An 18,728-nucleotide genomic window follows, 5' to 3' on the forward strand; every position below is an offset into this window, starting at 1 on the left:
ATAGAGAAGACTTAGTTTCAGAGTTGAAAGATCGATATCTTAATGTATCACAACTTATCACGTGCTTCGAAATTTTCGATTCTCTTCAATTTGGAAATTAATCTAAACAAGTTACTTGTAATAAATACAGTTAATTAACTCTATGACGATCGATATCACGATACATGCAAGATCAACATCCTTATCGTTAATTATGAAGCATATATATCCGCCAAATTTACGATTTTTTTTCTTTTTTTTTCTTTACTTAAGCTGTTGTAACATCGATACAATCTATTCAACTCGACGTTATTTAAACTATCTTCCATTTCGTTCCAAGTTGACGAAATTATATGTTCGATCAAAAAAAAAGAATGATGTGTGAAAACAAGGAGAGAATTAAAAGCATCATCAGAATATTTTAGAAACTCGTAAAGTCTCTCGAATCTAAAAATCAAGTCTTATATTATTAAAAAAGAGATTTCTATTTTTAACGTATACGTACACGTAAAAGAGAGCATGTGTCACCTAGGATACACAGGGTGGTAGGGTGTTACGGCTGGGTAAGTCCAAGGTTGTCAGGGCTACGACTCTCGAAACACACTAACCGACCGCCATCTTTGCTTCTCCTGCGTGGTACTGCGTGGGTGTATCCGAGCGTGGAGAGAGCGGGGAGGTTGGGGGTGGGTGGTGGGGCGGAGGGAGGGGAAGAAGAGCGAGAGAAGAGATAGGGGAAGAGAGAACCTGGACGACAACGCGACGACCGAAGCCGCTCGGTCGAAGAAACGAGAGAAGAGAGGAGAAAATGGAAAATGGTGGAAGAGGGATAGGGAAAGATGAGAGCGTGGAAGACGTATTTGTCAATATGTATGAACGTGTGTGTGTGTGTGCATAGTGAAATAGAGAATTGAGTAGAAAAGTAAGAGTATAGTTTTTTCTTTTCTTCTTTCGATGATATTATGCAACGCGAAGTATAACGGATTATAATTGGAGAGTAGATAGGTGATTCGAAAAATTGAAATTTGGGATTGGCAATACTTTAGAAATGACAGTAAATTTAAATACGAATTCGAGTGAGAAAGAAAGGAAGAATTAATCGAAAGTTAAGAAAAGATAATTTTAGATGGAATTAAATTGAACAAGCAAAGAAGATTAGGATTTTGAGAGAGAATCTTGATGTGCAGATTACGTTTTATATATATATATATATGTAAGGCTAAAATTCAATACGACCGCCATTATCGTATTCGATCTACGACAACACAATTTCGAAACACGCGCCATTATCTCGCCGGAGCATGATCAGCTTTTCTCCGAAAACGATGATCTGTCCGTGTGTAAACACGAGAAATGACCTCTAGAGCATGGAAGCAAATAATATCGGGTAATTTGCCGTATTCTCTTCGATCCTCGAGAGGAATGAAAAAAGTTTTCTATTCCGTGGAACGTTTGTTTGTTTCGTTTCCTTTGTTTCTATCGAAAGAAATTATCGTTAAAAAACGTAGGATGGAATCGTCTACTCGTGGAGAAAAACACTAAAATGAAGTTCGAATCGTCGAATTTTGGAGGAACAAACTGCCGCTGATAGAAAGTTAAGAAAATTTAGATAATCGGCGACTAAAAAAAATAATCAAAATTGTGTAATTAAACGGGATTAAAACAAAGGAATAAATTGAGAATGAATTTACGAAATTGTATACGGGAGTGAAATAAAAATTAATGAGAATCAAGTTTGTGAAAAATTAATGAAAATTAATGCGCGAAGTAAAATTTAGTTATTTTTCATCCATATTTGTTTTTTTATCTTTATAGCATGATATTTTATTTTTTTTTATATTTAACTAATAGATAGTTGGGCAATATATTTATTTTATGGTACTCGAAAGAAAATTGATGGTACATGAAAAGTAGACAAGTAATTGTTGTAATATAACTATGTAACTATAAACAGTCTCTTCCTGTGTGGCACTCTGTATTCTCTGTATGTTACCTATGTTACGTGCATAACAAACATAAAACGCATCCACGTTTTATTACATTGATTATCGTGTACTCGGAAAATTATGTTGTTTATATACGATCTAATGTCGAAAATGAAAATTATCGCATTAACTGTTACGTTTATTTCTCTCTCTCTCTCTCTTTCTCTCTCTTTTTAACGAATATTCGAATTAAACACGACGTACGTTTAATCCCAAATATAATCAAATTTATTAACCCCAGCTGATACCGTTTTGCGTTATTAAAAAGAATAACGACGGAAGAAAACATTTAACCTAACGTTCCAATAGATTCTTAACTATCTTATCTTTTCAAATATCTGATATTATCGTTCATTGAAAACGTCACGAGTGATCAGTACAATTGATAAATTATTTCAATAAATCCATTGACGAATGGATATCATCGATTTAAAAAAAGTGTTATTAACATCTCGAATACCGTTCGTTTCGATAGCATTTCGAATAAAAAAAAAAAAAAATCTATGCTTCTTCTGATTCAGAACAGATTCAGGCAGAGTTTTTCACGGAATTTTCGCTCGACCTCGAATTCGATCGATCTTTTACGAATATTGCAATTAACATTAATATACATACAGAGATAGAAACGATAAAAGCGAGATTATTTCATAGTGGGAATGTTAAAACGAAGGAGGAAACACGTTTTCTCACGTTTTCAAGATTTTCTTGGGAACAGCCATGGTGGATCCATGCGTTGTAACGAACGCATGAAAAATGAAAGGCAACGTTCGTTCGTTTCGCGCACGGATCGAACAGGAGGAAAATTCTTTCTCAGGCCTGGCGAAACCAGAACGAATCGTTAATAGTGATATTCTAATTTCCACCGTCCACTATCCTCCCTTCCCCGTTTCGAGATATCGTCTTGGAATTTTTCTCTTTTTTCCTTTCGGTTCATCCTTTCGTTTAATCCCCGATATTTCTCCTCTTGAAGAAAATGGGGCAAGCCTGATTCTCCTTCTCGTGAAAATGAAAAGAAAAAAATTATGAAATTTTGCTGATTCTTAAATGATAAATCATGGATCACGATTGTTCGATATAATTATCTTTTAATGGATAAAATTAGTAGAGAATTGGTTTGATTGTATTGGATTGAGATATATATATAATCTAATATCAATTTTATACAATTTTTGTTATTCGCAAGATTTCGAAAATTGTCGTTTCATTAAATGAATGATACGAGGACCATGAATAATTCATAGCCACAACTATTTATAGAACGCTCTATGAATTGAAAAAACTCTCTCTCTTTCTCTCTCTTAATCGAGATTATCCCTTTACCAAAAAATGATTCTTCTCCACTCTCGATTAACGAAGAAACAAATTAATTTCTATCGTCTACGACAATGAAATATTCGCACAAGTGGACAATAATTTTCTTACTCGATTCAATGCTCGAAATAAAAATGTAAAGTCAAAGTTTGGACGGACTCCAGCCGATTTGCAGGGCGATAAAGCAAAGCTCGATAATTCAAACGTCCACCACGGATTACTTTGTCAATCCACGGTGGTATCTATCGCCACCACCCCTTCGTAATTCTCTTCTGGTAACGATCCACGACGCAGCTGGTATGGTATGACGACCGCGTCTCTAGGTATATGCGGAAACACTCGGTTGGGCCACGTATACGAGGATTCTTTACGTGACATCCTTTGCGGTGGCTCGCGCACCTTGGTCAATAGAAAACGTGGTCGAGAAAAGTGGCTGGTTTATACCGATTATCTCATTGACAGCAAGAAGATTCGATCGTTAACTTTGCTTTGTAAGATTTGAAAGATTTCGATATTTTCGAATGAATATTGGTTGATAGACTTGTTCTTAACTTCTTTTTTGTTGCAAGAAAATTGTAAAGTGGCTAATATTACGGTTTGAATGATGGATTAATGGATAATGGATGGATGGATGTCGTTATCATTGATAAGATCGACAGATCGCGAGTAATTATGTAATTTTTAACCAGCTTAAACGAATTCTGATTACGAAGAAAGAAAGAGAAAATTTTCTTGGGGGGACGAAAATGCAATCTTAAAATCTGAGCATTATTAAGAACTTTAGAATTGTAAAATTCGCGAACAAGGAAATATTTCGTGTACATTTCCAAGATATTTCTTGAATTAGAAATTCGGTAATTATCTTCAATCCTTGGTGAGCTAATTTCGGAGATTTCAATGCGAGTAAAGTTGTGAAATCGGCGGTAAGTAATCGTCATCGAGGCGAATGTTAATTGGAAGGGTTTTGTATCGAGGGTGAGAGTGTGGAGGGTGAGAAAAGGGAGCGGTTGACTTTCCACGCCACGCCCTAATTCGCGTGCTTCCTCCCTTCGAAAACGTGTTTTTCTCGCCTATTAACCTCGGCCAAACATTTCCAAACCGCTGTGCCACCTGTGCTCGAAAATATATTTTGAATTTGATATGTACATCTTAAATAAAGATCGTGCTAATTTCGTCTGTTTATATTTTTTCCGTGATTTTTTTAATATTCCCATATGTTGAATAACCTCTCTTTTCTTTCTCTCTCTCTCTCTCTTTTTCTCTCTTCGAGCGAAGAAAAAATTCAAGCAGAATATCGGTGATATTCGATCGAGATTAAACGAAAACAATGGTTCGTTATCGATACAATTAACAGTGTAGAATCTTTTTAACCGAAAGCCTTAAGCATGCTCTTTGTGAATATATTAAGTAATTACTTAAGAGCTGATCATCTCCAATGTTCCTGTTAATCTCTTGATTATTTTTCGACGAAGGAAGATTCGACGATATTGTTTATGTATCTCGTTTACAACTAAATCAATACAATTCTTAAAAAGTAAAAAAGTTTAATAAATTCCAAGAAGACTAAAAAAAAAAAAAAAAAACGAAAACAAACGACTTGCGAAAAGAATCAATTTGTATATCGACCGCCATTTTACATTAACCGATACGTTCAAATTTTTTTGGTTGAACGACCACCGCGACCTATTTCATTTATTTAAGAAACAGAGTGCAATAACCTCTCCGATCTTTCAACTTCCTCACAAACTAATTCAAAACCTATCCTATTCTTCCTCGATTGAATCCAACTCGAAGCAATATTTCAATCGCGATTAATATATAATAAACTCTCTGCAAAAGAAAAAGAAACGAAAAGAAAGAAATAAAAAAGCGTACACGTGTCTCTGCAAGATACTCCATCCTCGAAGATCGTCAGTCCTTTCACGGGAGCGGTTCAAAAGATAATCCCCCCAGATAAGGGAAAATTCAGGTCCTTATCTACCGGACTTATTATCTGGAGTCGGACTGTCTCATCATTCTCTCTCTCTCTGTCTCCCTTTCTCTCTCTCTGTCTCTCTTTGCACGCGCATCGATACTTCGTAGATAGATTAGAATTCAAACACGTCACCACGATCGCGAGATCGTCCGCGCCTTTTCTACTCTTCCCACCGGGTAAATCGCTATCGAGCGAGGCCGAAAAAATCGATACGAGGCTTCCTGGAAACTGAGCGGCTCGTTCTGGGGAATAGTACGAGAGTTACGATTGCGTCATTGGGGACGATCCGCGTAATCTCGTTATCTCGTAAGCTTTCGTTCCGCAGACGCGAATTTTTCAGCTTTCCAGCTTTCAAAGAGGCGAGAAAGTGACGATTGTTAGCCTTGACGGAGGTTGAGCAGTTTTTTTTATATAGTTATGACGGTAATTCCATCCTTTTCCCCTTTTCGTACTTCGTCTTTGAGGTTATGTTATTTTTTTGGCTGTGCTTCTCGTGCATCGATCGTTTGATTGTAATTAATTCGATTTCCTTTTCCTTACGAGGATTTCTGGAATTTTTTGAATTATGCTGTGTTATTATGGGATGAGGTTGTGTAAGTTATGTAAGAGAATCTTTTAAATGATTGTTAGGATTACGTTGATTAGTGACACGTTGATTCTTTCCTTTCTTCGCAGTTTGGGTTTGAAATTGAATTGTACAGGATGGCTGCACTGATAAGAAGGAAATAAATTATTATTTTTTTTTTATAACAGAGGGAAAATAATTATTTGAATTTTCGCGGTTGCAAGTTTTTCACAGTTGAATCGTCGCGTAAGATGATTCGATTGTTCGAGGTTATGTAAGATTTGTAGATTAATAGATACTTTAAATGGTTTGAATTTATGAATTTTGAATAAGAATACTTTGATTAGTAATGTTTTCATTAAATTTTTACTAGGGAAGATTATGCAGTAAGATCGATGTTTAATTTTTATCAATTTTAAATTAAGAGTTTTAATATTATTTACGATTGAAATTTTGAATTACGACTTATTTTTGATCAAAGATTACATAAGATAGGAATTACAAAGTTTTGAAAGCTTGAAACAAATTCCAAAAAAATTTCTATAATATTGATTGCAAATGGCAACTTGAAAGCTTAACAGAGATACAATTATCTATAATTTCGGAAGAAGATAAAACAAATACTGGAAATTACATCTATCAGCTATATTTTCTATTAATTAAACACAATCCTATAAACCATCTTTCGAAAACCACTAAATTAATTACTATCCAAATTTTCGAATAAAAAAATTTCTCCATCAACCAAATTTCCAAAATCAATATAAATTTTATCTAATTTCCATCGTTTCCCCGATACTTTTATTTCGAAACTAGTTAAAAAAAAATATATATATATTTATATATAAATAATTCCTATCTTAATTTCCAAATCAAACATCGATCAACTTCTCAGAATCAGTGAACGTGTTCTCCTCTATCGTTTATCAATCATTTTCGCCGAAACGGAATCTCGTGTAACATTGACACGCGAATTTCAATGGAGAGAACGTGCGCCGCGTTCTTGAAACGAAAATCCCATTACACGCAGACTTAATGGAGACACCGATAGGCATCGATATTTTGTGTGTTAATCGAGGAAGAATAGAGAGAAAGAGAGAGGAGGATAGCGGAATAAGCAAGCTAGAGAAAGAGAGAAAGAGAGAGAGAAAGAGACGCGCAATACAACGGTCACGAACGATAATATCTTTTCTCCTTCTCCTCCCCTTCTCCCTCCTCCTCTTTGTTGTAGCACACAACTCGGTTTGCTCATTAACCATGGATCGAATTTCGGTCGTTTCCTCGCATCCTGTTGCCTTTCAGCCTAAATAATTCCCAGGCCACCGATAAATCGGTTTTAACACCACGTCAGGTCGATCCGAAAAACAATGGGCTCCTCGTTAGAACGGCAATAAGAGGAGAGGAGAAGGAAGGAAGGAAGAAGAGAGGGAGGGAGGAGGGAAGAAGAATCGTACGAAAAATTCGTCTGGTAAAGTGTCGCGATGTGTTTCCTCTTTTTCTTCTTTTTTTTTCTTTTTTTTTTTTTTTCGAATCACCTTGGAAGAAAGAACAAAGATTGAAAATAAAACGTTTCCGGGATGACTTTTGATCTCTTTGAGGAGGTGAAGGTTTTTGAAATATAGATAGCGGCTGGTGGATCGAAAACAATGATGTGGTTAATTTGAAAGATCTTACGTTGATAAGTACGCGTAGTTTCTATATTTTAGACGATTCCAACGAATGTGATATATATATATTTTTTTTTTTTGAAGAATTCGATTTATCAGAAAAGATTTTGGAGAATATTGAACAATTGAATTGAAAATTTGTATCCATCTATTATTCTATGAATTTTTGAATGTTAACAAAAATGACTAGAAAATTTAAGTTTCTTGGATTTTTAAAAATTAAGAAATAAATAATTATTTAATAATTCGAAGATGCTGGAGATAAAATTATTTATTGATATTCTACGCGATATTTAGATCTTACACAAATATCATGTTTACGGTTTAATCTGATACATTTCACCTTTCATCTTATTTGGAAATTTATTCAGAATTTTAAGCGATCTATATTTAAGAAGGGAGGATAGATACGATTATTGAGAGAAATTATAATCGATCTGTGCAAAATTCTTGAAATTTTTCAACGAACGAGATGTCGTTCTCTGTCACATCTTTTCGATATCTCGAATCAAAGAATCTTACTTTCCATCGCCATTAACGAAAAACGGGATGGACTAACGAAAAAAAAAAAAAAAACAACGCAAGGAATCGAATGGCCTGACTAGAAATTCCTTATCGTCGGCCGTCGAGAAAGAAAGACAGGTCCATCACCTGACTGCAAAACAGGAAAAAGAATACAACATACCTTTAGACGTAGAGAAATCCATGTTTTCCACTTAACGTCGTGGCCGATTCATGGAGTTGCAAGGCTGGTCTCGATACTTAAAATCCAATTAAAATGGTGTGGGTTGCACTTAAGCACACGAGATTGCTCTGCCATATAGAGCCACACTCGAATCAAAAAAAATCTGTATTTTTCACAATTTCTTCTGTATTTTTGGAATATGAAACTTGCGCGTCAACTTTTTAACTTAATATTAATTTAATGATAATTAATTTAATAATTTACGTAATTAATATATAAGTAAATTTAAGAACTAAATTATAGAACTAAATATAACTATATTTTAATATTTAAAATAATATTAACACTATACTAGAAAAAATTCGAATGGTCCCTTAACGCGAATTAACTTAAACCAAAAAAAAAACACAGATAAATATGCGAGTGTTCTTATTGGCGTTTCGAACGTCTTATCAACCTCTGTAATTAATTTACATCGATCACAACACTTGATCTATAGTTTTTTCATCCGGCACCATAACTTGACAGTAACATCAGGCACTTTTATTTCGATCGAATCCTTTAATCCGTTCGGATACATTGACTTGTACCCTGGAGAGAGACTTGCACATCCACGCGCCACCGAGGATCGCGAACGAATAAGGAATTCTGAATTCGGGAATTCAGGCCGTTCAACACGTACAGTGGTCGCACACGGACAAATTGATCACGATCAGGCGTATTCACAGACTCCTTAAACTCTCTAAATTCCGGAATAAAGTCTGACGTATACAAGAGTGGGATATATGAACACAAGGCTCGCACGAGAACACGTCGTATCTGATCGGCGTACAGCGACGAAATGACACCGCTTCTGAACTTGTGACTGACAATTTCTCTCAGCCTGCGCGCAAGAACATCACATCCCTCCTACCTGTCTCCCCACCTCTCTTCTCGCCGTAAGTTCGGCTTCATTCGCCCGCCCGAATCCCCACTCCACGCCGTTCTCCCACCACTCCTTTGCGTATCTCTCTCGCTCTCGTCCCTCGCTCGTCTTTTCGGTACTCCACCACACTTTTCTTCTCCTATTTTCTATCGTTCGTCCTTCTATCGACGCTTCTCTCGATCCCCTATGTTTAACACCAAATATCTCACTGTAATATATATTTTTTCTGTTATTCGATATCTTTTAATCTGTCCTTATTTTTCCAAGTTCTAAATTAATCCTTCGTCCTTCTCTGTCGAACGAAATCTCTATCTATTCCCCGAAACATGTATCTTACTCCGTTGTATCTTTCTCTCTTCCATATAAATGATACGTATCATCTATCATCGCAGTTCTTACTCTACATATTTCCTCTTCTATCGACTACATCACACCATTTATCCATCCTTCTTCCGCTAGTCGTCTCCTGACTCTTGCGGTCATCCCCACCACTGGACGACTCTCTCCCGCCCGGTCACGTAGCTCCGTTCCTACGTGCGTTCTCCACCGAAGAAGCGTGGTGTACCCTCTCGTCTGCATCTCTTTCTCTCGTTACTCACGATCTTTTCTCTTTCTACCCCTACCCCGATCGAGCGCAGTCCGAGTATCCTTATCCCGCCCCTGGTGCTTCCTTCTCTCGCCGCTGATCGTTTTCTCGGCTCCTGTCTGCTGCCATTCCCCTCCCTCGCTATTCACCCTCATCTCTCCCCACTATCTCCCACATCAGCCTTTCTCTTTCGCTCCACGCTCTGCCCACCTCCACCACTCCGTTCCGTACCTATGCCAACGCCGCCGCTGTCATCGGTACAGCGACGCGCGCACGTACTGCTATTCGTATTTTTTCGCGTGAGAATGTGTGCGTGCGGATGGGAGAGCGAGCGCGCGCAGCCACCTACACGAAGGGGACGCGGTGAGCTTCTCCGGACCATGCGATATGTGCACGCACGCGCGCGATTCTTCCCTCATTCGAGCCCCGGGAAACGGTGTACCGTTCCTGTGCGGTGCAACGGGAATTACGTAAAGGGGGTGGCGTGTTGCGAGTTAACTCGATTCCACGCGTCGCTCTCCAAGTACCTTTCGATAGTCGGGCGTGATTAGTATTGCCATTCTTAAGTTAAAATCTATATTTTAAATTGCATGCATTTTTTTTTAAATTTTTAAGCAAAGATAGGAGGGACACTTCTTGTGCTCTCTTTAGGGATTTAAAGTTAGGGTAATTAAGGATTATATAATATCTGTATAATGTTTTTTGAAAAATATAAAATACAAAAGGGGAAATATAACATGAATATAAGGATTGGATGGACAGTTGATTTCATTTTCATCTAATGTGAGATATATATTGAAAGAATCATGTAAGAGGGATAATTTAGATTGGGAAACGAGTGAAATATAATAATGTAGAGTATATAATATGAAACGAAATAAATTCATTGGAAAATAGTTTGGAAACAATTCTTGTAGTCGGTTTGAAATATATGAATAATATAGATTATACGTTGTTATTCTAGTAATTAGACTAATTATTCCAACCTTCTGGAAGCGTATTATCTTACAGTTGAATTTTATACATCTTTCCACCATACCTATTTGTGATTAGCTTTATCTTGCATGAATCATCAAGAATAAGCACTTAATTGTCTCTTTGGCCATTGGAAGAAAATTGAACTGTTTTTCGATTCTCATTTTTTTCTTCAAAAACATTCTTTTCCACCGATTTCTTTCAACGTATAAATACATAAAACATTATTCTAGAATTCGCATTCTATTAAAGATTATAAAAAAATAAAATCGATTGAAAGCAACGGTTTAAAAAGCTTTTCGACGAATCTAATGAAATCTTTGAATTTGAAAATAAAAATTTTTATTCTTAATGAAATTTCTTAATGTTGAATCAAATTTTTAACCTTTAAAATTGTATTTTTTCTTCAAGTTCGTGGATGTGCGAGGCAAATATCGGAAATCATCGAGAATCGCATAACATAATTCAACAGATGACCGAGCATTAAATTTTTAGATAATGTATACTTGAATTTACGTCAGCTAAGCTGAGAAAGAAATTAGAAACAGGGGAAAAACAGTGGAACGACGCGCCTCAACATGCGCCATTTGCGATAACGATAGAAACCGGCCGCGAAAGTTCATCGCTTCCGTTTCGTCAAAAGTCCACTACTTAACAATAAATAACTCAGTAGAATGAATTCTAATGAAGACAATTTTAATGTGCAATTATTAGAGAAAAAGAGAAAGAGAGAAAATAACAAATATATATATATATAACAATAATTATTATTTAGAATATTTTTCATTTTATTTTTTAATATAACGGAAATCTCATTTCTTTTAATAATATCTTTTCAATTAATTAAATATTTTAAATATAATTTTATAATTTGTTTTGTCTCATTTGAAAAAATGCAAGAGACAAATTTAACGAAATGTTTAAAAATGTTTAAACAATTTGTTTTATCTAACGAGAATAATAAAATCTTTCCAGTTTCATATTTCTACATATTATAAACCACTATAAAAAATGATACATTTATCTTGGGATATAATTAGTAATATTTGTGTAACTATTTTCATAACACGCAATGTGTCCATTTCAACCTACTTTTTCTTTCTACTTTTTACATTTTTTTTAATTATAAAAAAATTTATAATAGCTAATAAGATAAATGTAGAAGAATAATAAAAGTTGCACTAATTAAAATTAGTCAACAAATTGCAAAAGTAAAAAAATCATTTGCAAATATTCACGTTAAATACGACAATGCGCATAAATATAATTTATTTTTAAAAATGGAAAAAAGAAAAAAAAAAGAAAGAAAGAAACGAAAAAGAAAACTCAAAACCAATACATTAATAAAAAGTTATTATACATAAATGGATTCAAGAATTGTTTTGAAGAATTCCAAATCTGCTGATAATCGTGAGAAAATCACATTATTAAATCAAAAGCAAAAAAATTGATCAAATGTCATATGATAATATTTAAACAATCGTAGAATCATGAAAATTAATGTACTCCATCATGAATTTTTAAAGACTAAGAACTATCGATTAAAATTCTCCATAAATAAAATTTGCATCTCTCTATTGTTATATTTTTTTTCAACAGTATAACGCGATATTATAAATTAAAACTAAATTAAAAATAATAAATGAATCAATAAAACTTTTAAACATTTTAAATTTACGAAAAGAAATTTAAAACGAAAAAACTTTGTTAAAAAAAAAAGACAAAGAAAACAACGATTCTTCAATAAGTCTCTAATAAGTAAATCAAAAACTTTTCTCTAAACATCTAAATTATTTTATAGAAAAATTATTATGATAATAAAATGACTAACAATATTCTTTCACGCACAAGTAAGTAAAATATATCCTATGCGTAATAATTTTATTATGGAAGCATTATAACAAGTTCACTGGTGATATAAAATATTACCAACAGAGTGAACCAAAAGAGGGATAAGTTGGTAATTTTCTGATAATGTCTCCTCGTTGTTTATGAGCCTATGAGGTTCGAACAAGGTGAATGCAGAAACATTTCTGAGCAATAAACTTGAAGCAAACGGTTTGAGACTCCACTCAGATATTGCTTATTTTCCAAATATTATTCTGCATAATGTTAAATGGAAGATTATTTAAAAAATTTAAAAAAGTTTCGTTTGGATGAGCACAATGATACCCTCCAATTTCGATATAATTGATTCTTCTTACTTATTGCCAATATTGCTAATAATTCCTTTGTGTGGCCAACAATTACGGATGTTTGATACGGAAATTTTCATTTTAGAATAATTCCAATTAAAAATGTAATAAAAGAAAAAGGGTTTTTTTATGGATTACTTGCTTCAATCACTTAAGAAATTAAGTGGAAAATCAGATTGAAGATATTAATTATTTGGAAAAAATTCTTATTTGTTCTTACTTGTTCTTATTTGAAGAATCGTCAAGAGAATAGACCGTTTCTTACAAATCCTCTGGTATAGAATGAGAATGGAAGATGGAAGATTGAAATATATATAAATATCTTTAGATGAAATAAATTTGAAAGAGTCTGAAAGAAATTCGAAGAAAGGAGAAAATATTTATAGAGGAGCGTTATAATATTTCCGGCCAAATTTTCAAGGTGTAATTTATTTGAAGCATTTGGTATTTCTTTTCTATTTTGATATTTGAAAAGATTGATATATGCCATCTATTTTAAAATGTATCATTATCTTGAATAATTTTTGTCATAGATAATTTTTAAATAAATTTAGATAAAATAACAGAATCATAGAGCGAGATATCTTAGTATTTGTAATTTCAAGCACTTGCAATACTTATAATTCAAAAAATTGAACATAAATAAAAATACAAACAGATTGTATCACCATTTACCTATTTTATTTAATCTTATTTATAAATACCTTTATACAATATACATATATTTTATATAGAGAATTTTACAATCTATTTCTGAAGGTTTTATCATAGAAAATTTATCATACCTTTTAAAGTGATGATATATACTTAAATTTGTGTATGTGTGCGTACATGTCATGTTTAAAATAAACTTTTTAAGGTCATCTTTATCTTTTTTATATGTGTATTTTAACATATGTACGTTCAACATATTATCTGTTTATAAGATCAAAACAAAGAAATTATATTTAATATCACAAATAATCTTTCAAAAGACTGGAGGAGGAAACATATATCTATATTAATTTTTTTTAATTTTATCTATTACGTTCTTTTCTTTTTTTTTTTTCTTAATAAATATACACAACAAGTATTTTTCCATAAAAAATAGGTAGCAACAAGATAGTTACCTTCTGGATAAACCGTTCTGATAATAAATTGCCATAAACGTACGCGTATACCTGAGAGCAATAAAAAATGCATAATGTTCCAAGTCTGTTGGTCAAATAGACAGTTGGACCCGATAAACTAACGCAGGACAACACTATGATTCTTTCTATTATTATCCTCGAAACATTTAAGTTATATTCGAAAGAAACAACAAGAGGCTACTACTGTATAACGTTTAAGGGGTAAACATGCTAATATCGGATACCTGAGGCACATTGTCTGGCTTCGTTAGATTGAATAACATTGTCCGTTATTCAGTTAAACAGAACGATAAATTTATATAAGTCATATTTTATAAATAATAAATATTACTTGACAAACATTTTCTTTAATCCTCCAAATTTTAATTAATTTATTAATCTTTGAATGATATCTGGATTTATTTTCAGACAGATATCCATATCTTTCCTGTACAATTTTTCTACTAGATATTTTTCATACTAGATATTTTTTTCCCCCAATCTTCAAATAATAGAAAATTTAATACATTTTACTTACATTCAATAAATCGATATATATATAAGGATGCATAAAATAATAAATACGATTTATAAATTTTATTGCCGCGCATTTTCATCGTCTTTTGATCATGAAAAAGCAGAGGCAAAGTCGACAAACTTCTCTCCCTTTTCTACGAGGATAACGTTCATTAGAACGGTCCCCTGTTTCAGCCACAGCGTGAAAGGGGCTTTTAAATTGAATAAAATAAAAACGGAAAGATTCGAAGAGATTGGACCATGATGTCCAGATGGTCCATCGCGTGACCTTTGGCACGGGAAAAAGGGTGTAAAGGTGGCGACCCTCGTCATTATTACGGATCTACCTGTCGGAAGTCAAATTGGATCCAGGAACAAATCTTGCAGTTAACTTTCAACCGTTTCCAACCTTTTACCTGAAAGGATCGAGTGAGTCGATCCTTAGAATTTTTAGAAACAGATGTTAATCCTCTTTTCTTTCTTCCTTCATTCAAAGTTAAGTATTTCTCGGTATTGTTGCAATGTTTACTTTAACTGGACCAATACGAAATCGATATACGTTCAAAATGTTTATGGTTCGGTCTTAAAATGGTAAAATTAAAATTAAAAGTTTATTCTTGACATAAATAATTTTTTCGACATCGTTTTTTCAAGAAGATTCTTAGGACGGATTGTTTCAGTTTTAGAGAAATTTCACTTGGAGAGAATTTGGAGAATTTCTAAATATACATTGAACAATAGACTTGATAGATAATGGGATTAAAGATAATGGATATTGAAAATACTTTCTCTCTCGAAATTTTACTTAGAAATCGAGCAGAAAAAGTAATAAAATATAAAAGGGAATAGGAAGTTTCTGAAGAAAAGACTTTGAATAAGCCGTGAAAAGCTTTTCTAATCCGTATTTGTAGAAAGTTGTTAAGTTGTAATTATAATATATGAACTGAGTGGCCAACAGATTATTGTCTAAAAACTAATCATGTTTTTGAAACCAATATTTAGAAATTTCTTCCGGTGTATAGATTTCTGTTTCTCATTTTATCTTCTTATTTGTTAAATTTTGAACAATATATAGGCATAGAGAATGATGAATAATTTATGAAAAGATGTTGGATTGGTACATTTTGAAACTGAATTTATCCTATCTTTGGAAATAATTGTAAAAATTATATTTTACTGGTTAAATGTAGAATAATTGGAAAAGAAGGAAATGTAAAAAGAAAATTTGAAATTCAAGAGAGAATAGAAATTTAAAAAGATAGAAAACTAAAAAGAAATAATAAAAATATGCAAAAATATCACTTGAGACTTATTTCTTGGTTATAAATAATAAATAATCTTAAGAGTATTATTTATGTACATAATTATTTCAAGAAATTTAAAGAAATATTCAAAAGTATATGAAAAATCCCAGAAAGATGTATCAGAATAGAACATATCAATCTCTTTTCTTCTTTTGACAATGTTCCTTTCCTTGGGTTTACAATAAATCCTTTTTAATCTTAGTTCCATTGCATTCATTACTTAAACGAACAAAAATTAGGGAAGGAAAGTATACATATTTACCATATTTTATTATATGGATCAAGGACAAAGGATCTACAAATCCATAAATTTGAGAAAAGATTCGAGATTAGTCGACAAGTCACCATTTATGATTGTTACGTTCAGGTAGGTACAAGCTTACAGTTTAAACGCATTTCCATTTTAAAACCGTTATCCTTCTATCCTTCTCCTTAAGCGGTTAAAAAACAATTAATACTTTGATTGTTCATGTCAATGATCTGAGCTTTTGAAGTTACTAACAAATTATTTGTTTAATAATAAAAAAAGTAACGTTAGAGATATTACATCTCTGACGATTAAAATATTATAAAATGCTTTTTTGCATTTGTAAAACAGATAAAAATAAATCCTCTTATAATAAAATTCCATGTCATAAGATCGATTAATCATTATGCTTGCCGTATAAATTATAGACTATTATATCTATCAAGACTTTTTCGTTAGAAATTCTTCTATATTTTTAATATTTAATTCCTTCCATTGGAAGAAATAATACACCAACAAGAGAGAATCTATGATGAAAATATCTTGTTGCGTTTCTCTCTATAAAAGATAAATAAAAATAATAAAAAATTTTATATAAAGAAGCTTTATATAAAATCATTAAAAATTATCCCCTTCTGTTTCGGAATGCTAAGAAGAAAGGAACAAAAGCAAGAAAGGATCTTAGTGAAAATGAAATTTTCGTTTCAAATAATCTAACAATTGAAAATAAAGAAGAAAATAAAAGAGATTAAAAATAAAACAAAAAAAAAAACAAAAGAAATTCAAGAAAATGAATATTAAAAAAAATATATATCCAATTACTGTGAATATCAATTGATCAAATCGAAGTAATTAATATTATAAATCAACAATTGCATTTTAAAAAAATAAAAGAAAGAAAAGAAAAATATCACAAATTCTTTTGAAAGTCGATTTTCGAAAGAGAAGCGAATTCCACAGTTATCGTGGATATCGTGGCCGGATCGAGGAGAGGCGACATCGAGAGAGGAAGGTCGGCATCGACCACGGTTTCCGGGACGGAAACCTATCAACGCGACCGCGTCTCTCGTGGCAACGAGCGATGTACGTCGGTTCCCTACCCCTCTGATAAGGTGTTCCCACAGGAAAGTGTTCTGGAAACAGCGCAGTCGTGAACTGAAAGATGCTGCAACGTCAATAACTTTTCTCAGTTCGGTAAAGCTCGTAACCATGAAGCTGATAAAAGCGACGAGTGCGATTAGATCGCTCTTGTTTGCTCCTCCTCGCCCATGTTTGAACGATGATGTCACCGTTTGGTCCATCCGGTTTGGGATTAGGTCAAAGTCTCTGATAAAAATCGAACATCGTTCATTCGAGTCGAAATTGTATCGATAGGAAGAAAAAAAAAAAAAAAAAAAAAGGAAAGGAATTCTATCGAATATGTAGTTTTTTACTTGGCTCGAAGTAAAGCTTTAAAGTATTTGATAGAGTATTAGAGAGATTAGTAGTAAATAGAAATATGAATTATATCTATCATAATTAGTAAATTATAGATATTTGATTATAAGTATAAATTAAAAAAAGCCTATATATGCTAATCTAATATTTATTTATTTTTTATTTTATCATATTTCAATTATATCCGTTATTTATATTAATAATTATTTTATTCTGTTTAAAAAGAAAAAAAAAGAAAAAATTGTCATGCGTCAATTGATATCGATTTTGTGAGTAATCCTTTTATCGTTAGCGATCAGGGCAGAATCTTTTGAGACCTCGAATGAGAAAATATTTTTCGTATTTGCCCGCCAGATAATGCTCTATCTCGATGCCAATGTATCGATAGTATCGAGCATAATCATATTCTTCCTATCAAATTCGCGGAATCACATTATAATCACGATATTTTTAATACGATGTTCAAAAAGTTTTTTTTTATAAAAAAAAGAAAAAGAAAAAAATGAAAATGAGTTTGTTTCTCTTTTAAGTTATCTTTTCTTGGAATCTGAGAATGCAAGATGAAACGTGAATTTTCAATTGGTAAGCAATTTACACGTTTGAAATGTTAGAAAAAATTATTATAAATATCTGCGATTTAATTCAGATAATTAGGCCTTATTCTAAGTTATTCTAAAGTTAGGATTAAGAGTAAAATAATATATTATGTTTTTTTTCTGAATGAAATGAAAAAATTTACAAATATTATTTGAATTTAAATTATTTTGCACATAATTAATATAATTGATTTCATAATTCTGAATTAATTATATATATTTCTATAATTTTTTTTTATTAAATATTTTATTTCAATTTGAAAAAAATTTCGTAAATATTATTAGAAGCATAACCTCTCAACATAACCTCAGTGTTAATAAAGAATTTCTGTAAAGAATAAAAAGTTCAATAATAAACGAAAACAGAAAAATGAAATATGTATCAAACCATAGATAAAGGAATTAGAATTAAATAATCTGAAGAATAATCAACAAATTTTATTACCGAAAAGTTTTTATTCACGTAACATTCTTTTCTGCTCTCCTCTTTCCCCCGTAGTGGGTCGTTTCAGTTTAAAACGCGAGAGACAACGGTACGAGACCCACTTACGTACTATGTATATCTGAGTACGTACGCACGCATGTTCGTTGTGGATACACGTGAATAAAAGTGTACATGGAGGAAAAGAAACGACGAAAGTTGCATACGAAAGGGACCCGACTAATCCACGTGG

The 18,728-nt window shown here is 32.6% G+C and overlaps 1 protein-coding gene across 5 annotated transcripts in view; it reads right to left on the reverse strand.

Moving 5' to 3' along the window:
- The window catches only part of LOC107997306 (ras-responsive element-binding protein 1), a 60,266-nt gene that overhangs the window by 13,273 nt on the left and 28,265 nt on the right, over nt 1–18,728 (reverse strand). For 4 of the 5 annotated variants that reach the window (XR_009829075.1, XM_017055797.3, XM_017055795.3 and 1 more), the window contains exon 1: nt 8,165–9,070. The exons of the other annotated variant lie outside the window; for it this stretch is intronic. Coding sequence is in view for 3 of the 4 variants with exons in the window: in XM_017055797.3 (XP_016911286.2) it covers nt 8,165–8,186 (22 nt within the window). In the remaining variant the exon portion in view is untranslated. Of the gene's footprint in view, nt 1–8,164; nt 9,071–18,728 lie in introns of those variants that run through there. 5 annotated transcript variants of the gene reach the window in all.

This window comes from Apis cerana, linkage group LG3 (assembly GCF_029169275.1).
Source record: "Apis cerana isolate GH-2021 linkage group LG3, AcerK_1.0, whole genome shotgun sequence".
Taxonomy (NCBI): Eukaryota; Metazoa; Arthropoda; class Insecta; order Hymenoptera; family Apidae; genus Apis; species Apis cerana.